The 26343-nt window shown below is 34.6% G+C and overlaps 2 protein-coding genes across 3 annotated transcripts; one reads left to right on the top strand and one right to left on the bottom strand.

Annotated features, from left to right (window-relative positions):
• The first annotated feature begins 6 nt into the window (after window positions 1–6).
• On the top strand, window positions 7–17652 carry LOC106171576 (vesicle-associated membrane protein/synaptobrevin-binding protein). 2 transcript variants are annotated; one of them, XM_087011848.1, is made up of 7 exons: window positions 7–175; window positions 1702–1854; window positions 8935–9041; window positions 10771–10848; window positions 11836–11916; window positions 13196–13294; window positions 13598–17652. In XM_087011848.1, exons 1-7 carry the CDS (start codon window positions 112–114, stop codon window positions 13778–13780), a joined length of 765 nt encoding a protein of 254 aa, XP_086867974.1. In that variant the 5' UTR covers window positions 7–111; the 3' UTR covers window positions 13781–17652. The 2 variants fall into 2 exon arrangements, with proteins under 2 accessions (XP_086867974.1, XP_086867975.1); XM_087011849.1 differs by lacking the exon at window positions 11836–11916.
• LOC106171575 (proteasome assembly chaperone 2) lies at window positions 17281–26131 on the bottom strand. Its single transcript, XM_013551976.2, has 7 exons — window positions 25940–26131; window positions 25235–25397; window positions 24913–24971; window positions 24549–24667; window positions 24040–24252; window positions 18779–18890; window positions 17281–18229 (listed from the first exon to the last, which is right to left on the bottom strand). Exons 1-7 carry the CDS (start codon window positions 26000–26002, stop codon window positions 18128–18130), a joined length of 831 nt encoding a protein of 276 aa, XP_013407430.2. The 5' UTR covers window positions 26003–26131; the 3' UTR covers window positions 17281–18127.
• Between the last annotated feature and the right edge of the window lie 212 nt (window positions 26132–26343).

Below are 26343 nucleotides of genomic sequence, written 5' to 3'. Positions count from 1 at the left end.
GTATCTGCTTACACGTAATTATACGCATGCGTGAGGGGACATTTTGGCCTGAAGTTACACTGGAACTACTGCGTGTTCAATTTCATATTTATAGCAGTATAGACTACAGCTATGGCGGTGGCTAAACAGGAACAAGTACTGCAACTTGATCCCGCCACCGAACTGCGATTTAAAGGTAAGTATGTGCCACTTGATTGCTTTCGTCACGTTAACCTCTGGGAGAAAATGACTGGCCGCTTCATGGGACTTGGAGAAATAACGTCGAGGAAATGAATGATATCGAATGTTTGAAATAAAATGTGACCTACAATATGAACCGTAATTTGAATATCATCGGAAATATACAAGAAAATGTATTTTCCTATATTTATTTTTATTGTATGACTGACAAACCGGGGGAAAGTTAAAACAGACAAATTCAGGAAAAAAAGTCGATAATTTCAGTTTCTGAGTCCATGCTTTGTATCCTGCAACGCAAGAAATGACTTGTCTTTGTATGAATCCGTGATTGGGCTAGACTGTTGTAGGTTGAGCTGATATAAGAAGTGACAAATTACGTGACATGATATTTAATTGATAATGAGTCATAGGTTAGGTTCATAGTGCCATTAGTGGCACAGGGTTTGTTCTTTCATAGTGAATATGACATTTCACCATTTTAAATTTGACAAGAGACATCTATGTTTAATTCTCTTCTTCATCATTCACCTAAATTTTAAAAGCTCAGTCTTGAATTTTTTCTTGTATTTTGCATTGTATCCCATCACCAGAGTATCATAACTCTAGCATATGTTATGAAGTAGCTACATGTGACCCACCCCCTAAATATGGTTATCTTAACCTAGGACCCATGTGGGATGTCATCCTGTGTTGTCACCAAAGATTAGTTGATACTATTAGGTTACTGCCTCTCCTCACTTGTAGCCTGGTTTATTTTAAGTGTACTGTGTGTGTGTGAAAGTGACAAAATGTCAGGGTTATCAGTGAAGTCAAAGTACTTTTATCTGGATTCTGTCTCTGTACCTGTCAGCTGTACTACAGAATCTTAGTGGGTGGGGGTTGTGGGAAAGAGTGTTGAATGGCGTGGGGGGAAGGTCTACAGATTGCATGTCACACTCAGAAAAATGTTCAAGATTACATTTGACTGCTTAATGGATTGTTCTTTATATCTAGGTTTTGTATCAATTTTTTTTCTGGGGATAAGGAGTGGGTAAAAGTACAAATTGTGTAACTGTAAATGTATCATTTACAATAAGAATATCACCCTGATTTATTTTTTTTTATGAGATCAGGCTGGGAAAAAATAAAATGCTGGATATCCCATAATGTTTTCATTTTCCTTTAACCCCCCCCCCTCCCCCCTGAAAAATTCACTTGGATCATGTCATCTTGAAGCCTTGAACATGTAACCTAAAACAAGCTCTGGATTTAAGTTGCAATGTCCATTGAGACATTCGAGTCCCTTTATAACAGAGCAGTCTTTAAAATTGTCACATATTACTAATTTTGACCTGAAGTCTTGCAGAAATAACCTCATTTCACACGAATAGGCACAAACACACACGCATATGCACACGAGAGAGAGAGAGAGAGAGAGAGAGATTATCTATTAGAAACTTGTCTACAGGGCATAACATATGAATCACAAACCATCACTTGAATACATAATAAACACATCCATATTATATGGTATTTTTCCAGGTCCTTTCACAGATGTGGTCACCTCAGACTTGAACCTACAGAATCCATCAGATAGAAAAGTATGTTTCAAAGTTAAGACGACGGCACCCAAAAGATACTGCGTAAGGCCTAACAGTGGCATCATAGACCCAAAGTCAGAAGTTAAAGTGGCTGGTAAGTGATACTGTTTTGTTTGTAGGAGTTGTCATTAAGTTAATGTGGTTTCTTTCAAAATAAAGAAGTGAATACAATTTGTGAGGTGTCATCTTTTTTATGTTGCTTTTCTTTGCGTGGAAATAGTCAAATGGTTGTTTATTTGATTTATTTCTTAATTCATCCATTGAATTTTAATTATTAACTACTAGTACGTAGTTATTTATACAAATATTTATCCATTAATTTTTTTTTATGAAACAACATGTGTTTAAAAGGCAGATGTGTATTTTATTTTTAAAGTCTAAACATAGACCAAGTTGGTAGGATAGTGTAGCTCCAAGCCACCTGAACCTTGGTAACTGTTATGAGTCATGTCAATTTACTTTTACTAGAGCATGAAAAGAGGTATGCTGGAGAAAAATGAACTAGAAGGACTTGACTAGTAGATGCATGGAGCATAGTTATGTTGTAAATTGATACAGGTGAAACTTGTCAGTCACCAGGCAAACAATTACTAATAGTGCTGTCCGACCAGCAGTCTGATGAAGCTTGTGTATATTATCAGACTTAATTGACAGGCAATAAACAAAGTAACCACTTGGCACGTTCAGATATTTCCTTTTGAAGTGTATAAATTTCTTTGACTTTAAATGAAGTCCAATTTATTTCATTACTATACTCTTAATTTCTTTGTCTTAGTTGAATTTGTGGAGGAAATGGTTTTTGATTACAAAAGTATTGAAATTAAAATTCCAAAACTATTAATTAATGTTTAAATAAATCATGTGGTATGTCTAGAAAACTATCAGGGCAGACAGTATCTTGGTGAGACCAGCAATATTAGGGTGATTTCCCAGAGATTTAGATCGATCTGAAGATTAAGTTTTAGATTAACCTAAGTCCCTGGGGGTTCACGCTAAATTGCAGTCAGCCGAGCGGGCACCATAGTTAATTACCCCCTTACAGCTTTTAGTAGGCGGGACAGACGCTTAAGCCGATCAAGCTGACAGTAATCTAGTGAGACTCCCCACAGGGATAGATTGATCTAAAAATCTATGGGAATGGGGTGTTAGGGTACAGCTGGTCTGAATGACCTGCAAAACCTGTCACCTGTTACCATGACTGTAAACACATATGATGGACATTCTACAAACATGATTTGAAATATGATTAGTATATCATTTATTGGGTTATAAACAGATATTCTGTAATATATATTTTTGGAACATAGTGAGGTAAAATTATTTGCCACCCTCCCTCCCACCCTCCAGATCTGCCATTGTGCCACAACAAGACAAAATATCTCTCATTTTACTACCTGAGAATTTGAAATCTCTCTCGATACATATAAAGGTGTGTAGAGTATTTATGGATTAGGCTCTAAGACAGCTTTTAAAATGTCAGAGAGTGATTTCTCATTTTATCTGGGCATCTTCTCCACAGGACTTCAGTTCTGATCCACCAATCTCTAATGTGCTCTGATCTTGATGTATAACTCTTTCCTGGCAGAAGACTGTGGTCACTTCAGGACTTACTTAGACTAGCAGTCCTATGGCACAGACTAGACCAAAAACTTGTCTTAACTTTAAGGTCAAAATCAAAAAAATTAATTTGCCCGAAGATAAATTTATCCGAACTATTCAAGTTAGTAAATGGAATATTGTAGTAATTTTGTTAAGTAAAAGAGATAGCAAATGTTTAAGACCAATAGAAGACCAACAGTCACTTTATTTTATGGATCAGTGTGGGGTTATTTTATTTGAAATAGACAAGCAGTTATAGTAAGTTCAGACCAATCTTTGAGTTAAAAAGTAGGTAGTGCACGGATCCTAAGACTGAGTCAAGTAAGGAGTTTCTTAGTGTGAACTACGTTACAGAAAGTTGCCCACAGCCAATACGTTCATTGATTTACAGGTTTGGCTAGGTTTCCTGCAGTGTGAATAGATGAAGGTTATCAACCTTGGTGAACTTTTAAGGAGGCTAATTGATGGGGATAAACATTAAATATTACAGGAAAACATGTAATTATCTTGTTTTGTTTGCTTGCAACATGTTTTCTTAGGAAGCTGTTTTGAAATGCGACTTTACACTCTCTCTCTTCCTCCCTTCTGGTATATTTTCTCAATTACTAGTAAGCAGACTTGATTTTGTTGTCACCGCTTGCAATTAAGCACTCTTGTCTTGATCTTTTATTTTATCTACAGTATTTAACAAGTTTCAAAATGAACCCTTTTAACATTTTTTGAAGATCAAAACTTGCTTTTTGCAGGCGTACAAAATAATTTGCTGCCTTTACCGTTTTATATTTTCTCTGCATACAGATCAAGGTGACATTTTTGTCAGAACAAAGATCAAAGTTTTTGAGGGACAAAAAGATAAAAACTTATCACAGAGCAGTGACCTTGTAGTGAGCAGTACTGCAGTCCCCTCAGATAGGGTGTAAGCTGCTAGAGAGTGGTTGTAAAACAGGAAGGAAAAAGCAACTGGTCAAAAGTCTTGTTTTATCTGGATGAAAAAAAATTGTTGGCGATAAGGAGCCAATCGCCTTTTAATGGAAACATGTACTAGAAGTGTATTTTTGGCAATGCTGTTTCTGTTGCTGTTGCATACATGTACTTTTTTCTTGTGGTGCACTTTTTATTTGTTAATCAAATAAGTGGAAAACAGTCAGTTATCATTTGTAAACTTAAAGGAATAATGAGCAGCAGTATAAGACCCCATTCCCAGAGATTAGATCGATCCAACTAGATCGACCTAACTCCCTGGGGGTTCACGCTAAATAGCTGTTAGCTGAGCGGGCATGAAAGTTAACTACCCCCTTACAGCTTGTAGTAGGCGGGACGGACATTTAAGCCGGATTATCTGACAGTAATCTAGTGAGACTACCCACCATGATAGATCGATCTAAAATCTATGGGAATGCGCCCTAAAATAAGGTTCTAGTAATAAAAAGTTAATTTTTAAAAAGTTATAATTATTTAGAATGAAGATGTCTTACTTTCTATCTCCACAGTATCTTTGTATCTCTTAAAATTGAACACTTTCAACTAAAATTGCCTTAAAAACCTTTTTTTCAAACCTTACAATAGTTTTAGTAGGGCATGTGTCATTCTTGTCTGATCACTGAAAATACAACTCTGCTGAAGAATCCCATTTACTGTAAAGCAAAATTGCATTAAACCATTCCCTTGCTGGAAACCAAACAAAATAATATGATCTAAAAAGGTATATCTATCTATAGGCAGCTTGTGGGTTTGGAAGAGGTTTGGTGTAGGCGCAGCAGGTACTAAAAACCTTCATGTTGCCAAGAAATGTTCTTAATTTTTTTTTTAAGACGAATTTCCAGGAATGAACAATTTCCTGTAGGTTAATCAATGTTCAGAACTGTTTTCGCAGCATTTAAAATGATAATTTGTGAGTACCTGAGGGCATATTTAAACTATAAATAAACAGTCTGCTCTTGACTGAGTGAAGAATGACATATATAAAGATAGATGAGTGATGCTGTGATGACAGACACATTCCTGTTCCAGCACCAGTTGGATTTCCATATGAATTATTATAAGAATAAATGTGTATGATGGGCACTGAGTAGGCCTGATAATATAGATGTCGAGTTAATGATGTTAATTGATGGACATTTTTGATTTAAAGCTCAAAATGTTTTGAAGTTGCATAAGTTTTTTTTTTTTTTTTTTTTTTTTTTTTAGAATTTTGCAAATATTTTGAAATATTGTTAATTGGGCTTCGGAATGTTGAAATCAAGAAGATACATAAATGATGATGCTTTTGTTTAGGACAAAATGGTTTGTTTGGGTTGTAAGGACATTTTTTCCAGTACACTGTCTTTTAATTGAACATTAATGAAAGTTTCATTTACTGAGTATATGTTTAGTAATATTTGAAATGTGGAATACATAATAGTAAAGATAATACATCTGTAACGTGTTGGATTCTGTTAAGCAGATCTGATTGATGAGAAAGGTTACATTAATGTTTGTCAATTTCATTCACATAGAAATGCAATAAGATTCCTTATGATATCCAAACAAACTGATTGATTTTGAAATGACATGCATGGGAAATAAGTCTGGCTTTCTGAAATTCCCTTGAAAAATTCAATTAGTATCATTGAAATATGCAAAATTGATTGTTAACAGGTTTGCTTGGAAAGTAAACCATGTTGTCCATACTTGCGTAGACATTTCAATTTGGGTTGGGCTTAAAAGATGTAGAATTAAGATAAAATGAGCTGAAAAGAAGAAAAAAAAACATGAAGAAAATGTACTAGTAATGACATGATGTTCATATACCTATGGCTGAAGGATAGGAACTTAAAGGTCAAGCTATTTCAATTCTGCTGCTCCTCAAGGAATATTGAACTCAGTGTTTTACCTCATACCTTTAGAGAATGTTTACGTTTGATGTTAGTTTGGTTTAACATGGAGACAAGCTGCTTGGTATTTTGAATGGCAGTTGCCCTCAAGGTGGCTTGTTCAACAGGCATTTTGAAAAAAAATTAGAAAGCTTAAATTTCAAATGAATTTGCCATTAGCTTCCCTCTCTCTTTTGCTCTTTCCTCTTTCCCTGTCATTCTCATCTCCCTGTCTTCTTTCTTCTCTCTTACTCCCTCACTCTCTCCTCCAGGTTCTCTTCATCCCTTCCACCTTCCCTGTATCATTTTTTCTCACCCTGTCATTCTGACCCTTCCCATCTCCCTCGCTCCCTCCCTCAAGGTTCCCCCCCCCCCCCCCAACTCTCTCTCTCTCTGTTTTCAAATGATGCGGTTTAGTCTCTTTCCGATTTAAATTGTTCCTGATGTGAACATACTTTACTAACTCTGCAAATTCACTTTTGCCTAATCCTGGCAAGCTTAGTGGAACAGAGAAGTATTGGGGGTGGATCAGGAGGGACTGATCTTCAATCACTGATTATACAGACAGTTGTCCAGAGTGGAAAGCTTGCAGAAGAGCAATGCTCAGTGGTTTAGGATTAGGTTCAGTCATGATGATTGATGAGTAGAAGAAGAAAGTTGATGATATGAAGGTTGTGATGGAGAATGGTGGTGGGGGGGGGGGGGGGGGGGGGGGGGGGGGAATGGTCACTTTATGCTTCCAAGGTCCAGTCATATTTGTTGCATTTAGTTTAACTAAAGAAGGAAGTACCCTTAGGTGATTTTGTGCCCAGGTATGGGGTTTAGGAGGGGGGGGGTCAGATGGTCAACCTCCAGTGACCTATCATGTTTCAGCTTTGTGATAAAATAAAGTGGAAGGAGCATGATGAAGTTGTTTGGTTCAAATGACCCGTTTCATTCAACTCTTCATAAATCTCTCTCTCTCTCTCTCTCTCTCTCTCTCTCTCTCTCTTTAATTTTATTGCAATAGGTTTTTTTAAAGGAGATCATGTCTAGACGTTAAGGTTATTCAGTCAATATTTGTTGTGGTTCCTCACTGGCTTTTGTCACTGCACTTCCCTTTCTCTTGATTTTTGCCACAATCTACAATTTCTGAATCTGGAAATGTAATACTCCGAGACATCTTCTAAATGGCATAGAACCCCTTTGGTCTGGGTTTTTGTAATGTCTTTGTAGAAATCAATGAACAAGGATGTGGAAGAGAGAGAACTGTCTGTTAGGTGTCCTTGCCAATTACCCAGTCATCACTTGAAAGTGATAGCTTAACATGAGAACAAATAGATGTCCAAAAGTTACCTGTATGAAAATTCAAAAGACAGTGCCACATAGAGTAATGAAGGAGAAAATGAAATATAAATAGATATTGAGTTGAGCAATGAATACATAAAGACATAAATAGATAAATGAATAAGTATGACACAGATAAAGAAATGAATAGAAAAATGAATGAGTGAATGAAAGTAGTAGATAGGTAAAGGAATAAATAAGAAAATGAAGAATTGATTTAATATAAATAATGAGTAATCAAGATAAATGAACTAACTATAAAAGCAATTACAGTACTAATAATAGCTTAATGAAAAGTAAATGAAAATGAATGAAATTACAAAGAAAAAAAATAATGATATTTATTAACTTTTTTTTTGTACTGTTCCTGGAATCTTATTTTTCCTGTGGGCCATAATTTCTTTGTTAAAACAGAAATTTATCTGATAGTTCAAGTAATCTGCTTCAGGCAAACTATTTAACCCCCCCCTCCCCGTGCCCCCCATACCCCCTTTCCCAGTGCAATAGTTGCACTTAATTTGGCAGATATGATGAGTTTAGTTATAACCATATATAGTTGAAAAATTCAAATCTTTAATCTGTAAAATTTAAATCCAAGTTAAACTTGAATAATAATCTAAAAAAAATAATTGTGTCTGTGGTAGTAAAGTATAACATTTGTGTATGATTTAGCCAATAAATAATTTTTTTTGTACCAAATTAAGGATAAACTAACAAAAATGGATAACTCTTTAAAAATGATAGAAGATAAACCTCATTATATTGGGGTAAATTTGCTGGGATGAGCTCATACAATCTGACATAGCATTCTGGCCAGACAGATAACATAGTTATAGATCTTTCTCCTTCAAATAAAAACCTTGGGAAAAGAATGAATGAATGCAATTGTAGATTGAGTAAATATATCTGCTGTCTTATATTGAATTTGTCAGACAACAGCTCCCATTGGGTCGTGTAAAGCTTAAGTGTCTCTGGTAAATATGGACAAATTCTTTTTCATTTTGTTTATGTACTACTCTCTTTCCCATATATCTCTTTGGGATACTAAGCAAATAAGTTCTTTACATGGCAGGGGAGGGAAGTTATTTGTTTACTTGTCGATAGAAGAGCTTAACATGTATTATTACAGTATCTCATCAATCAGTTTTAGCAAAGGAGAGGGAATATTGGGGCGGGGGGGGGGGGGGGGGGACTCTTACCTTATTTTATATTGTTCATATGCCAGGTTTTGTCATTATTGCACTATGTCAACTTTGGTTCACTGTCAGTTATTTCTCAAAACCCTGCCTTCGAAGACACTTACAGTACATTGTGAATTTGTCCCCAGAGACAGTGTTTCAATAAATTATGTTTAAATTTCGAAATTCATTGTAAATAATTGTGTTCTTTATTTTCAGTTATGTTACAACCATTTGACTATGATCCAAGTGAGAAGAACAAGCACAAATTTATGGTCCAGACCATGTTTGCACCAGATGGACCAATTGAGAGTCAAGAGAACCTGGTAAAATATGACCAGCATGCATACACGTACATCCACACATGCAGGCACGAGAGCATGCATGTGCACATACTTGAACACGTGGGCACAAGCATGTGAACACGCACATTTACGTATCTAATTGTTCATATTTGCTTCTAAAGACACTTGCATATGCATGTGCAAATGCTCTTACACTGTCACACATGCATGAACTTGCATGCACACACACACACACACACATGCGCGCGCGGTCAATTTATAAGCATTTTATAAATATAACAAAACTTGACAAGAAACTTAAGAATTGGACAAGTAACTTAGGCAGGCATAGCACTAGTATTCATTTTATACAAGTACCTCAAATCTTTTCATCTACACACTGTGAGACATGTATGTATACTTGTTTTAATGTACAGCCCCTGCGAAAATTTGTCTCATTTAATGTTCACTTACGGTTCTCATCTGTTCTAGATCATTAGGTGTATTTTATTTTTACAGTAACTGTTGTAATGTTGTGCTGTAATGAATTTACCAGTTTGAGAACTGATTTTGGGAAGTCCTTCAGAATGTCCTAGAACAGATTAAGAACATTTTTTTTAAAGAGAAAAACAATATGTTCTAAGACAGATCCCTAAGACTGAGACTGAGACATAAGACTGACCCCATGAGTTTAGAGATCTGGAAGAAGTGGTTATAGTTCTCTCTGGTAATGTCTGTATAACTAGTCTTATGGGAAGACAGGGACTCAGCTGATGTGAAGTGTGAGTTTGTTGATTACAGAGAGAGAGAAAAAAAAAGATCAATACAATTGCCCAAAACCTTTGCTGAATTGTCCACAAAATTGGCATTGTTGGAAAGGTTCCATGTAGTTTTGTTTTATATTTGTGATTATGTCTCTGGTGCCATGGCAACAGAAATAGTTTTGAATGATGGAGTGGAGTTTCCTCTTTTTCATCTCTGACGATATGTGAGAGAGTTGCTGAATTAAAATTTTTGAATAAATAGATACATTTATAAATTGAGTAAAATTATAAAGTGGATTTGGAGGGTTTTATCATTAGCATTCTATATGCCAATAGTTGAGCTTAGCATTAATATAGATGTCAGTGTCATTAAGAAAATTTATTTCTCCCTCTCCCCATCACACTACACAAACATGCACACACATTTACTTTGTATTCTACAGTTATGTCAATTTAACGTTTATATTCCAATGAGACCAATAACTATTGATTTGACTGTTAAGTGGAGAACATTAAAGCTATTGCAAAGCGGTCAGATGTTGTCAAATACTAATTTTTTTTTGCTACTCAACCAATAAAGCCAAGTACTGTAGCTGTGAAATATGTTGTTTGAATAAGTAAATAGTTCATAAGCTTGAGTGCAGATGAATTTCTGTGTGATAGATTGAAGCAATTTTTTTCTGGACAAGTTCTGTCATTGCTCTTATCTGAGATCTGCATCCCATTTGCTAGGGCTGATTTTGAAAAAAAAAATTGTTGAAAAATGTCATTCTGAAAAGTCTCATTTTAATCGACAGTAGAACTCGTTTCCATAACAACATTCTAATAACAGACAAGATGTGTCTGGACATGAAGCCATCACCTGCGTCTCTCTGCACTGTTGGTGTTGCCGTGTACTTTTCTGGATTCATTGCTCATTTTCTAAGAGCTAATAATATGGTTTTCCTTGAAAAATCCATAAGTCTGTATTTCAACTTGGGTAATATTGTGTTTTGTTTTCACTTCAGTGGAAGGATATCACTCCAGACCAACTGATGGACTCCAAGCTGAAGTGTGTGTTTGAGATGCCAGAAACTACAGAACAGGTATGGCCATGATAGCACATCCAGAGACAAATGTTGATTGCAATTAATTAGGTGTTGATTGCATTACCACTTTCATATGCTGTAGCCACAATGTATGGTAATGACTCTTTATCTTTTCACTGGGGATAATTGTAAATTTTACAGAGGATAATATTTTTCAAATCATAGATTCTTTAAATAAGCACATAATTATTGAGTGGAATCAACAAATTTAAAAAGCAGTGCACCTTATTTTTGAATTGTATACAGTTAAAGCACCACAAATGCTATATGGAAATATATATTTTAAAGATTCAAAAATGATGTATCTGAAAAATAGTAATTTTTGTCACATGAAAAGATCGAGTCTTTACCATAATGAAGTTAGATATCTTAACTGCTTGGTGTATATTTGAATGGGAACTCTACCATAGTCAGTTCAGAATGAGCTGGTGACTGCAGTCAGAAGTTGATTGCTATCACATTGTTATACATGCATGTGCTTTGTACTGTCAGGCACCATGACATCTATCCCCCATGATTTTCTCTCTCTCTCTCTCCCCCCCCCCCCTCCCCCCCCCTTTGCAGTTCCTTCTTATACGGCTGGGCACTTTTTCTTCATGGTTGGCTTCAGAAAAGAACTGAGAGATTAAAAGTTGGTTTTATATTGAAGACAATTTGGTCTATTTCAAGATTAATTCATGGGAGTCTACTCAGATAAAGTTAATGATGGCAAAAAATGAAAGCTATATATATATATATATATATATATTGTAAATTTTTTCTCTATTAAAGAGGACCAATTTAGAATCAATTAAAATAATTTCAACCAACTTTTGTTCATGAGATCTTTTGTGAAACTGGCCTCTGAGTTCTTTGGTTTTTCCCAACCATTTGCTTGTTTGATCTTCTTTCTTTCACCATATATAGCTGATAGAGCTGCCAGCACCCTGACTCTCTTGTTTCTTACCATAACAGTGCGTCATCAATTTCTCTGTTGTGTTTTAGGACAAAACAGACGGATCTGCAGAAGCTAATGTAAACAATGTCTCTCCGAAGACAATACCAGAGAAAGTATCTGCTTCTAAGGTATGCCTTTCACTGACAATACTGATGTAGTGATTTTATTTCAAGAATATCTCATCTTATATGTAAATAACCCAGAAATTACAGTTTTTGTTTTGTATTTTTTAAAAGAAATATTTTGTGAAAGGTGTTGCAATATTTTAGTTTCACAAATGTTTCTTTTATCTGGTGGAATGTTTTTCTTCCTAAACCACATTCAGAGCTTTATGGTGTTCTCTGTACTGTGCCCATTCTAAATCTAATGCACCTGCGTTTTCCTAGCTTGGCTTTTGGTTGATTTTCAATATTTCCGCTGCTTTTATCTTGTATTATACATAACAAAATTTGCCACTATTGTCCTTCCAGCACATTTTCCCCAACACCTAGAAAACATAGTGCACATTGTCCTCCTTCAGTTTGGAATGATGAATGGGGACATGTCTGCTTATGAAAACATTAAGCTCAGATTTGAAAATTTCAAACAGTCCTGCATACCAATATTAAGTTCATTCAAGATTTGAAATTTTTTTTAGGTTGCTAAAAAAAAAAAAAAAAAAACTTAACTGTAAAAAAATATTTGATTTATTATTTTAGGATATTACCCAAAATATGTTACTTTGGACTAGATAACAGAAACTGATCAATACTGAATTTAGGGAGTGATTAGTGTTCAGTAATGGGCAGTCTGATACTGCTGCTGCTGCTTTGTTAATGACAAAATATATCCATCTCTCTAATTATTGTTACTGATATTATTGATGTGGAGTTCCCTGTTTGTAAGCATATTGTGGATTAGGTTGTGTAGTGCTTGAGAGATATGTCAGTAGTGCATAATACCTCTGTTTTATTGTTCTTCCCCATTTGATTTATATGCAGTTTTATGAAATCTATGTCTGGATTTAACTCCAGGAAAAGATTTCAAAGAACTGTGAAATGTATGTATTTTCACCAGAGGGAGTTGAAATGTTCTACATAAAAACCAGTTAATGAGATTTTAATTTTTAATTTCATTTGATTGTAAGTGGTAAAAAAAAAATTCTAAAGGGACATAACAGTTATTTTTTATTCAGTCATACAGGTTTGAAACTTTGTCAAAGGTGTATAACAATTGAAACAAAACATTTTGACTCTTAGGTAAAATAATATATTTAGATATATTTAGTCTTTTTGAAAATAATTCGCTACACAAGATGCAATGAAAAACTTCTTTTACCACCTCATGGAAAATATTTGATGTGATTATTATTATTATTATTATTATTATTATTTCTATTATTATTATTATTATTTAATTTTTTTACAGCCAGTGGAGGCAGACACAGAGCTTAGCAAGGCCAAGGAGGAGATTAAAAAGCTGCTTAGAGAAATTAGTGAATTAAAAGAGGAAAATCATAAATTAAAGGCAGGACACAACTTTATTTTCTGTATACTTTACTTACCTCATCGATACCTCATCTGACAGTCTGTGGTCTCACAAAAAACTGAATATGATTTTTCAAAATATTTTTAAAAAAATGTATGTATGAACAAAACATGTTTAAATCCCAGTCAGTTTTCTCCAGACTCAAGTTATATGCCACAATGGTATAATATACTGGATAACTATAAGAATTTTTATGGATTCAACGAAAAATATCAAGTAATAATTTTCAAGAAAAAAATTGATTTTTGTGTATAATAATGGTTTTCATCTGTTGATTTCTAGGACGAAGGTGTACGACTGCGAAAAGTTGCAATGTCTGACACAGTATCCTCCACACCGCGCCCCTCCCCAGCAACGCCCTCTGGTGGTGACGACAACATGCAGATGTTACAAAATATTCCCCCCGTGGCGTACATCATACTAGCCGTATTGATTGGACTAATATTTGGAAAATTCTTGCTCTAGAGACTCTCGAATCTAGAGTATGTATGCGTTTTTTTCTCCATGAAGATAAAGGAAGAGATGGTGCATATAGAATGCAAAAGGTGACAGACGTTGACAGTTACAATTCATAGTGTACAATAATCAACTGTGTATTCCACTGACTCTTTGCAGAGGAGGAAATATATGCCATTTGTATTTTATAATGGAGAGAAGGCTCGGCCTCTGCTGCTCTTCACGTATGGTGTATTCTGTAAGATTTTATGAATGGATGTGCATGGTGATTAATTGCTTTAAACGTGACGATGAACCAAATTATTTGACAGTTCTTGAACTTTTGGTTGGTCAGGATATCTTATGATTATCTAATTGGGATATGGGGACTATTTGGATAAAACACACTGCCGGTTAATCTGATTAATTACAAAAACATTGTATTTCTTAGGTTATTGTGGGAAACAAGATAAAACTTCTACTATTTTAACTAAAGTCACATATATGGTAATCGTATAGATGTCAAAATGGAATAAGTTGTATTTATTTATTTATTTATAATATGTTGATAAAGGCGCAGGAAACAGCAGAGGCCAAACTGTCATATTCTCTTCCTGAGGCCTATTTCATAAAAGAACTCGAGCTTTTTTTTTCAGCTAAACTAAGACAGCTATACTCTAATATCCAATCATAAAATCTACTTTGCAGTAAGAGCATTTCGTGCAAAATTAGAACACGGTGGATGTATATTACCCCGTTCACACTACGCTCAGTTATCCGGATAAGTTGCGAATTAGGTCACAATTCGAATAAATGCAGAAGTGTGAACGCAAAAGGATTTTGAAAATGCGCATTTTCAAAATCCTGCAAGCGAGGTGGATTTCTAAGCGCGATCCGGATAACTTACCGGAATCGACACCTGTACAGATCTTACTGCGCATGTGTGCAGATAAGTGCGGGTATCTATGAACGCTGGTTTATTACTTTAGCGATTGCACCAAACGTATTTGGCGGTCACCACTCACTACAACATGAGGAAACAAACTTATTTTGCCACCTTATACTTCTCAAGAATGCTGGAATGTCTTTTGAGTTGCATTTGTCGTCACAAATTTTTGTTGATATTTTAAGATTTCCTGTGCGGCGCATGCGCGAGTGTTCAAAACAGGAAGTTTTACCTGAAATTTTCAACGTGGGATTCGGATTTGCTTAGCGAGTGTGAACGCAATACCGAATCGGATTCCTTACGAAAAATCCGAATTATAGAAATGCGCGTTTTGGCAACTGTAGTGTGAACGGGGTATATGACTTGCCTGAACAGGGCACTGCCAGCATGCCAGTGTGAGTAGAAATTGGTGACGAAATCATACTAGAATTTGGTCTGAGGGCTTAGTTGTACGATCCTAAAATGTAGGTATGCTGTCCTATTGATTCCATGGTAGATGCAACTTATTTGGCTGTGATTCTTTGTAGGTTATACAAAAACCAATCTCTGCTCGATTTCTTTCATGAAACCCACAGGCTTTCAGTGAAGGGGTTGGTCATGGCAGATCAAAGGTCAAAGCATTACATTATCTGACCAATCAGGGCCGAGATGTCATATGAATGCAAGATAATGGTAGAGTTGTTCCCATTAGTTGGTTGAACTGCACTGTGTGAAAACAGGATTGAGCCAAGTTGGCAGAAATTAGCTCTTCTCATTGCACTCACTATAAACTCTCAATGTTCTTTCAAACATGCATAGTACCAGTGTTTTTGTTGAAAAAATATATGGCAGCAGCATGTATTCTAATTTCATTCAGTACACTGTAAAATTTGTTTGCCATTTTTTTAAAAGATTAAATGTGGAACTGTAGTTTGATAGAGTTAGGCCAAGGGAAACTGGTAAAAAAAATTAGTGTTTGAAGTATGCTCTGCATACTTTTGATGTTTTAAGTATTTTATTTATTGAGATAGGATTCCTCTTGAAAGCACTTGTGACTAAGACGCCTTCCATTCCACAGTATTTTACGCTCTCCATAATAAATTGTCAATCTACAGTCATTCATTCAAAATCTGACAGTGTATAGATCAAAGCAGTGGTTCTTCTTCACCCAACAACTTGTATTTATATTGTTTATCTTCAATATTTTTATGTCTTAGACCATTTGAAAGATTTTTCTATCAGGGAATGAGGCTATCCAGGCGAATAGACAACTGAATATTGGTGGCAACCTATTTCAATAGAGCTTTGGTAATGGACCTGAGGTTTGGGTAATTTTTTTAAAAGACAAAAGAAAACACAAATCAGTCTGAAACTCTCTTCTAACGAAATTGGTGAAAGTGAGTATTTTGGTAAATGGTATAACTTTTTGGGAAATGTGTTGATGGAGTAGATAATAGTGTGGAATGGTTCAAGAGGCATTTGAGTCAAAATTGGCATTGAGGGAAAGTTTTCACACTGTTTTATGGAAACTTTAGTACATGGATGAATAAAGGATAAATTGTAAAAAAAAAAAAAAATGAAATTGTAGATATTAATGTGCAATTTATTTGCTCTTATCTCATATTTTTCATTTCATGATGCTGTTTCTATTTGCTTATTTTGCTAACTGTCTTAATATTTTTAACTTAAAAAGTCACAAGCACTGACATATGTTATTTCTCTTTCTATCTTTTATTTGATTTTTTTCTGAGCAGTCACGTAAAATGAAAATATAAGCTGACTAATTCTCCTCCTAGCCAAGGTCACATTTACCTCATGGAAATAAGGTGATTATAGAGACAACTTCTTATTACCCTGAGTTTCAGAGTTGACTGAGAACTGATTGGCATGCCTATGGTAACTAGAAATACCATAAGACACAACAGGTCAGCAGTCAGCAATTAAAAAAAAGGGGGAGGGGTATTTTTATGGAAAAAAAGGAAGAGTGGACCTTTTCACCTTAATGGCAGATGTAGAACCTGGATGAAAGGCTCAGATTCAGAACAGACCTTTTTTGCAGTCAAAAAGCAGTTTGATAGATCCCCCCTCTTGATATCCCCCCCCCCCCAGAGTTGTTTCCAGTGATCTCTGAAATCCAGGGTACACTAATTATGTCCTTATTAGGAATTCATGTCCTTATTAGGAACTTAAGTTTGTTAAATTTGTATATGTAGTCGTCACTCATCTTCTCTTGCAACTGTTTGAGTTTTTTTTCCTGTTCTTGTGATGAGTTGATATATGAGCTGCTCTAGGGAATTATTTTCAAGGAGCTGTTTTGCAATGTTTTTGTACTGGTATCAGTTGTAAAAAAATATCCGAAAGTTTGTAGGTGAAAGTTCTGCATTTTGTCCACATAAAGAACATGGCGTATTTGTAATAAGCTCTCGCAAAGTTTCAAATCTTGACTCAGAAACAATCTGTCAAAACTGCGTGAAATTTTATTTTGAAATTTGGAATAGAACAATGGTATTCATACTTCTGCATGTAAGGTTTTATTTTTGAAGAATTCTGTGGATTAATTTGGTCAATGTTAGGCATGCTGTATTTAACATCCAAGTTGTTAAGATGACTGTAGAAAAGTCCATTGTTTATTGAAGTGTTATAACACATAATACCCCAGATTGTATCTTAATACAGAATGTACAAGTCACGCTGGATCAATCATTTTAGCCAGTTAAGACTGGTAAGTTCAGCATATGTATAATTTATACCATTAAAATTGATTTTTTTCTGCTACTCTGTATAGTAAAATGCTTTTCAGGAAGATGTAACATTTGAATTGGAATTCAAACATTTTAAGTTGAAATTAAAGGTGTGCCCCTAGGGGTCATCTTTTGATTTGTCTGTATATCTGAGCTTCCTGGCTTGCAGAGCACATTGTCATCTATTCTAATGATAATAATGATAATAAAAGTTAAACTTCCTGTTCTTCAAACTACGTATTGCCTCCTAGTTGTTCATAGTTTCAATGTTAGTGTTTACATCTATGCCAGTTGTTCTTCATTCATTTGCTACATGTGTTCTTTTTCCTTCGTTCCTGCGGTGTTCTTAACTTTTCACCCATAGGTGATAATAATCGTAATGTGACCTGATAGAAAGTACGAGACGAAGATGAACAATTTTAAGTATAAAAATGTTTTTAAAGTTTCTTCAGTCAAGAGAAGTAGAAAAAAAAAAAAAAAAACACCCAAGGATTATAAATTTAAATTAGTCTTCACCACAGCTGAGATCCTTCACTGGGTTTTGACTGCTACAGCAAATTTGTTAGCAATTCCTTGCCACTCTGCATTTTGTGAGAGAAAGAATACACTGCACCAACGAATGCTGCCTGGATTAAATAATGTCCAGGTCTGATGCAGAAGGCTTAGCAGCCATCAGATTCTTGAGAAGTCCAGAGGAATAGTAAATATTTATCACTGGTATAACATCTGGTCAAATGTGCTGCCAAATAAGTGTTGCCATGACGACGGGGTAACCCAGCCACCCTGTGAAGTGTCACCAGCAATACCAGGTTTCTGGAAACAAAAAGTCTTCTGTTATAAATATGTCAACATACACACATGCATTAATACACACATTTTTATCCTAATAAACGGGCCCATAGCCAGCAATTTCAAAAGGGGGGTTCTTTTTCTGAAAAAGTGGACCTTTTCCCATAAAAACTTCATGTACCTAAATCAAATTTTACCCTGAGTGGACCTTTTCCCAGCAAAGGGGTGTTTCTTTTGAACCCCCCAACCTCCCCTGGCTACGGGCCTGATAAACTGCCAGTGTTTACTCAGACCAAGTTTTATTCTAGCATTAATTCTGTTCTCAACAAACTGCTATTCTGAATATGATTACTAAGTGCTCATACTCTGACCTGGGAGATAAAGTTTTCACACATCGCCAGTGTCTGATACGACCTTGTCGTCTGTCAAACTCACTCAGTCACTACTAGAGGGAGCCATGTGTTCAGGTGAGAAGATTGTGTTTACATTCTCAGTCTGATTTGTGCTTAGGGTTTTTCAGGGGCTGATTTCTTGTTTAAGGTTATTTAGAACCATGTCCTCTGCTAAACTTACCACTAGATGGAGCCATGTGTTCAAGTGAGAAGCTAGCCTCAGTGCGTCCGGAACATTGTCTCCCTCAGAACAAAACGTAGAGACCACCAACAGAGGGATGTCCATCTTCTCACTGCAATGACAGTAAAATAAAAACAGAAATATAGAACACGTATATTCCTGGTAGAATGTAATAATAATTGTTATACCAATCTCAAAAGAAAACAAGGCAGCAAAGCTGTCAAATGTACAGACAAAAAACAGAAAATAAAGATGCAAAATAGGTCATTTTGTCAATTTTGATGCAATAATAAATAATGCTTATAATAGCACTGTCAGTCAACACTGAATTTTAATCATGCACAACAGGTAAAATGGTCAATAACATGAGCGGACCCAGAGATATTTTCTGACAGTATTCCAAAGTATCTATTTTGATCCATCCTCCATTTTGATGGTCTTCCAACAGAAGAAAAAATAGATACCAGGCAATATAAACTTAATAACCTGACTGTCTTCCGGAAGTCCCAGAAGATGGTCTCAATCTACCCTTTCAATAAGATTACAGTTTCAGGACCATGAGAGTTCAAATTCACATGATGTAAGTCTCAATATTTGAAAAATGATGACAGTGCATAAAATAATATTACATAAGTAACATAATGTTTAAAGACATAAAAAACAATACAACTGCTTATGTGGAAAAACAGAAATGTCAGAGTCTCAGGCGGATGAGAGTTTAAAGTCACAAATGCAAGTGTTTGAGAAAAAATTATAAAGGAAAACAACAAAACTAGAAAAGCACTCCGAGAGTGCAGACCTCTGCCAAGGTAGCAATTGTTGATTATTATTGATTTTTGTCCTCTTTGGCCCACTTCTGACAGTTCCTGAAAATTTCAGCAAAATCGGTCCATAACTTTTTGAGTTATGTTGATGACAAACAGGGGTGAAAATATAACCTCCTTGGCAGAGGTAAATATAATTCCAATGAAGCTGCTATTCAAACTTTTAATCTTTCAGTTTGATATATATATATATATATAAAACTTATTTGCAATATTAAACAAAATTTACCTGCATAATTATCACTGCTTCCTTATTATTAATCTAGCAGAGAGCTTAACCTATGGGAGTTTACAGGGAAATATCAACAAGTGTGCTTTATGTAATCTCAAATCACAAGTGTGCTTTATGTAGCCTATCAATTAGGCAAATTACTTTATAACTGAAATTAGCGAAGTGATACCCAAGGGAAATTTATAGACTGACCCTCTCAAAGGTCTTTCAGGCCCATAAGTCACAACTTAAGAAGAGCACAAAACAATAATGCACAAAATAGGAGACTACAACTTCTGATGCAATAATACATTATGTTTAACTGCACAGTCAACATCAAATTTTAATTTTGCACAACAGGTAACACCGATGAGAGTAAAAGCATAAGGCTTCAGGCCCATCAGAGTTCAAGTTTATACTTAGAAAGTGCCAGAATGAGAAAAATGAAATTTCACACAAAATTGCATTAAATTCAATAATAAATGATAACCCAATTGACCTGGCTTTCTAATTTGAACTGCATGCCAATCCTAAAAATCATACTCTTAAGTTAAATATAATAATAAATAACACAGTTTTCTTTTCATAATGTTTGCAGTAGCAGTGCAAAAAGATTATTGTTAATTTTGATGTAACATTACATAATAAATTATAGAATAATTATCACCAATTTTTGATTATTGACTATAAATAGCATGAACATGTAGAAAATTTGATTACCATCCGGCTTCATGTCCATGGGAGCTCCGAGTCCCACAATGAATATGCCAAAAAGATAATGAATATTTCACTAAAATGAATAACTTCCAGAAAAAGAAGCCCATTAGACTGCTTTTCCAACTTGGGCTGCATTTTAGTCCTGTGTTTCTTTTTTGAAAGTTTGACAATCATAATGAACACGGTTTTCCCATCATGGTCATCATGGCAGATGTGGATGATTGAATCTGACAAACTGCAATGATATGAGTTTATTTCCGTTTTGGACACTTGATTACACAATACATGATAACAAGTTTACCATCATTTTTACATAATCAACTAACAATGTTGTAAAGATGCAGGAAATATCAAACACACACTTTTACGTATCTTATTAGTTCAATAATGAGACTGTTAACATGCCTAAGAATTGAATCTGAGGAAATTTGAAAAAACAGTACAACTTCTAAAATAATGGCCCGATAACACTGATTTTCGAACTCAACCTGCATTTTTGTAAGATTGACCACTCCTGTGAGTATAATGACAATTGGCTAAGCTGTTTTTCTTATATTGTGTTATTAATGTTGCATATATGTTGAAAAAAGTGAAAAAACAGCATAAAAAAATTAAAAGAAAATGTAAAATAAAACATAACAAAAAATACCAATAAAGCTGCTATTCAAACTTTTAATCTAGCTGTACAATTACTAACATGATATGAATAACCCTATTGAGTTTGAGAATAATAAGGCACTGTTATTCATCTTTAGCATTAATGTAAGCGTTACACAAATTTTTTTTTGTAAACTTATTTTCCATATTAAATAACATTTACCTGCATAATAATCATCGATTCCTAATTATGTGACACAGTTAAGAAAGCTAAACCGATGGGACTTTACAATGAAATCTCAATGTGTGTTTATGTAATCTCATTTAATACCCACTTGAAAATTAATTAAGCAAATTATTTTATAACCCTGAAATAACTTGAAAATCAATTAAGCAAATTATTTTATAACCCTGAATTAACTGCCTACTATCCATATACATTTATTGCACCAAATAGCACTGTACTGCATTGCTTTCAAAACAGAAAACAATTACGATGGTTTTCCAACACAAGCTGCACTTCACTCTTTTCAGTAAGGTTGATTATCATAAGTAACATGGTTTTCCCTTAATCGCTATCCTGGCAGCAGTGTCCAAAATAGGGTTTTCTTTAACTTTCATGCAATATAACATAATACTTAACAGCATAATGACCATCAAATTTTTTATAAAAAAATAAAAGTATCATGGATATTCAGAAAATGTGATATGGAAAGGTCTCCAAGGACATGGAAGTTAGGGTCACACTTTCAAAATGCCAAAATGTTAACAAGAGATAACTGTACTGAAATGATTTTCTTTCCATTTTCAACACCTTTTTTTACATAAAACCATCATAACTGTCATTTTTAAATGATCAACTAGGAAAATTGTTGACATAGGAAAAATATCAATAGAACAATTTATAATGTCCAATTAGCTCCATTTGGAGATTCTGAACAAACTGAATGATTGAATCTGACGAACTGCAATGATGAGTTCCTTTCCATTTTTGATACTTTATTACACAATGCAGGATAATAGGTTTACCGTCATTTTTATATAATCAACTAACAATATTGTTAAGAAGCAGAAAATGTTAAAACAACACTTTAACATATCCAATTAGTACCGTTATGAGACTGTTAACATGCTTAAGAATTAAATCTGAAGAAAAACCACTTATATACAAAAAGGCTAATAACTTCATCAAAACTTAACTGATCAAGCTTATTTTCAAACTTGATCTGTATACTGGTCAGATTGATCACTCCTGTGAGTTGCAAGACAAAAGGCTGATTGGTTTTCCTTAAAATGCGTTATCAGTGTTGCATGTATGCTGAATAAAGGGAAAAAAACAGCATTACTTTTGTAAAAATAGTCCAATCATGCCAATTTTCAAACTTGACCTGCGTATAATAAATATTCAATAAATAATAAATGTAAATTTCAATCCAAGGAAAGGAAAAACATTTTTACACTTATCATGTTATCGGTGTTATAAAAGTGCTGAAAAAATTGAAAAAAAAAAAAAAAAAAAAAAAAAAAAAAAAAAAAAAAAAACAGGATAACTTCCATAAAAATTGCCCAATCTTGCTGATTTTCAAACTTGCCCTGTGTATTATGAATATTCATTAGTTCTGTAAGTTTCAAGCCAAATGAAAAAACAGTTTTCCACTTATTGTGTTATCAGTGCTGCATATATGCTGAAAAAAGTGAAAAAACAGCATAAATTCCCTAACAATAATCGAATCATGCTGATTTTCGAACTTGACTTGCGTATTATGAATATTTATCAGTTCTACAAGTTTCAAGCCAAAAGGTAAATTGGTTTTCCACTTATGGTGTTATCGGTGCTGCATATATGCTGAAAAATAGTGAAAAAACAGCATAAATTCCCTAAAAATGACCCAATCATGCTGATTTTCGAACTTGACCTGTGTATTATGAATATTAATCAGTTTTGTAAGTTTCAAGCCAAAAGGTAGGATGGTTTTCCACTTATCGTGTTATCGGGGTTGCATATATGCTGAAAAAAGTGAAAAAACAGCATAAATTCCCTAAAAATGACCCGATCATGCTGATTTTCGAACTTGACCTGCGTATTATGAATATTCATCAGTTCTGTAACTTTCAAGCCAAAAGGTAAAATGGTTTTTCACTTATCGTGTTATCGGTGCTGCATATATGCTGAAAAAAGTGAAAAAACAGCATAAATTCCCTAAGAGTGACCCGATCATGCTGATTTTCGAACTTGACCTGCGTATTATGAATATTCATCAGTTTTGTAAGTTTCAAGTCAAAAGGTAAAATGGTTTTCCACTTATCGTGTTATCAGTGCTGCATATATGCTGAAAAAAGTGAAAAAACAGCATAAATTCCCTAAAAGTGACCCGATCATGCTGATTTTCGAACTTGACCTGCGTATTATGAATATTCATCAGTTCTGTAAGTTTCATACCAAAAGAAAAAACAGTTTTCCATTTATCGTGTTATCGGTAAAAGTGCACGGCGACGGCGACGACGGCGACGACGGCGACGGCGACGACGGCGACGGCGACGACAGACGCAGATGATAGCTATATGTACAGACACATCTGTGTCTGTACATAAAAAAAACCATCACTGCTAAGAAAGTTGTATCAATTTATGTACCCTTTGTCCCTTTGTAATAGTAAATGGATCTTTGACATCAACACTTTTTGTCCAAATGATTAAAAAAGCACCATTAAGTTGCTGGATATAACTGAATTTAAAAGAAGTCAATCATATAAACCAAATCTGAACTACATATTAATTATAGTTTCAGTTCTTTTTATTTATCAGTTTTAGAAGATAAGGAAAATCATATGTACCAAAATAAAGTGATTCATTTCAATGGAGTAAAATAAGTGAATTAACAATTAAAATAAATAAAAAAATTAATTAAATACCATTCTTCCAGTAGTGACTTAGCAATTCCTCCCCCAGGTAAATAGGAAGTGGCTTGGAGTGTGGAATTCTGGGAAGATGGCGCTTGCTCCATAAGTGGCGCTGGAGCAGGAAATGATGGTCGTTTTTCAAGTTCCTTCCACTTAAGTTCCTCTCTTAACTTTTTACCAAGCTTTTCCTCCATCAGTTTTGTGGCTAAGAATCTTTCCTGACAACTGAAATGTGAATTCTTTTAGTTAAAATTTCTTATGAATGTAAGAACTTTTTTTTCAATACTTTCAATTTTTTAATACTTTCAGTTCTGACATAAATCATTCCAAGAAATCCCATCATCATATTAAACAATTCACAGTGAACACATTTGGGCTCATCCTCTTATAATAAACTTTATTATCATTACCTAATAAACATTCTTCTAATTTTGCAAACAATCGCCCCAAAGAAACCTTAATAATTTTAGAGAGAGTGAAGAACAGGTATTTTGTCCCAGAGTTGTTATTGTAACTCCTACCCAATCATCTGCACATCCAGTCTTTCATGTGAGAAGGTGCTGGTCAAGAGAACAACCTGTGAGAACTCGCTGACCTTCAGCCACTTGGCCAGCTTGGTCACAAACTGATTTCTTTTGCCCTGGAATTAATAAGTTTGTTACAATTCCTCTCTCTCATTTCATAATTTTGTCATAATTCCTCCCTCTCTTTCTCTTATTTATTTTAAACATCTGTTGCAATTCCTCTCTATTTCTCTTTCTTTTTTACTTGACAAAAACAGCTTTGCTTCTTTTATTTCTACACCGAAACTTTATCTTTGTGTGGATTAAAAATTTATTATAAACATTTTATCAAAATGTCATTAATTAACCTATGGTGAAATACCTTTACTAAAGGGGAACGCTGTTGAACTACCACCAGCTTGTGTTCTGTAGACTGATAAACTGGAAAAGACAATGAAGAGTGAATCTAAAAGCCGTCTTAAAACTTTTTTGTAGTTCACTGAATACTATAGATACCTTGATCAGTACTTGAAATTTCAAAATTTCTTTACAATAATTGCTATTAATTTAAATTAAAATAACAGAAAAATGAAACTGTACAAATATTTGCATGCTATTTAAATCCCATTTATGGAATTTTGTATCTAACATCACTTCCCCCACTGACTGGCAAAATAACACCTGTTCTGCTTCATGGGGCCTACCTTCACATGCTGTGGACAAGGCATACTTGTCTTGTGTGTAGGGGTCATTTCCAATAACAGGAAGAATGCTGTCATCATACAGGTACCCCACACTCTCCATAGATAGAGATGACACAATCAGATCCACAGCCAGCTGTCCTACATTACCCACTGACACTGCTGGCTGGAAATAATAATTTCGAATATATTATATAACCTCTCTGCTAACCAGTACATTAATTCTAAGGCATCAACTGAGGCAAAATAAAAAAAAAATATTTAAAAATATATATATTGAGCAACGTGCTTTGATAATTTTGACTATAAAAATTCATAATTTACTACTTAAAATTGAGGACACTTCAGGCGTAAATGAGTCTATGGCAGTAACAATTAAATTTCAAACTGTCCACATTTATTTCTAAGATCGTCAATCTGTAGCATTAATCCAATCTCTAGAGTGGAGTCAAATAAATGACCCACTGACTCAATAACGGACAACTCCATATACAAACTCAATAACTCCAAGTACGGACAACTCGATAACTCCAAGTACGGTGCCTCGATTATCTAATGAAAGAGTACCATACCATACATTTAGAAGGCTAAACATATGAAGCAAGAATTGAAAGGATATCCAAGAAAACGTGTTCCAAATGTCGGGTAGTTGACATCAACAACTCATCCTTCAACATTCATCAAACATCAAACTCTTTTTCTACTCACCAGAATCACTGTATAATCCTTCCATTTGCAAGCTGTCTCATTCGATCTAGGATAAAACATCATCCACGTTGACGCAAAGACAGTTATACTTGTTAAGACGAGTGACAAGTTGCAAACTCACGTTGTTTAAACTCTTTGTTGTTGAGAGGCTTGAAAATTGTGTGTCGGTATTTTGAATCTCCTATTTCTAAAGAAGGATCGTTTCGACAGCAAGACAAGACCCCTTCCCCCCCCCCCCTTTCCCGTAAGGAGGGCATTCTTTTAGATAATAATAATAATAACAAGAACTCAGGAATAAATACCAGACTAGCCATAAAGGTGCGTCTATTTTGACCATGGGTCATCAGGTAAGTTATTTTAGTAGGATAATTTGAAATTACCAAACAACTAAATTAATTTGATAG

This window comes from Lingula anatina, chromosome 4, assembly GCF_051362555.1.
Source record: "Lingula anatina isolate TDL-2025a chromosome 4, LinAna3.0, whole genome shotgun sequence".
NCBI lineage: Eukaryota > Metazoa > Brachiopoda > Lingulata > Lingulida > Lingulidae > Lingula > Lingula anatina.
This window is presented reverse-complemented; position numbering and strand designations above follow the sequence as displayed.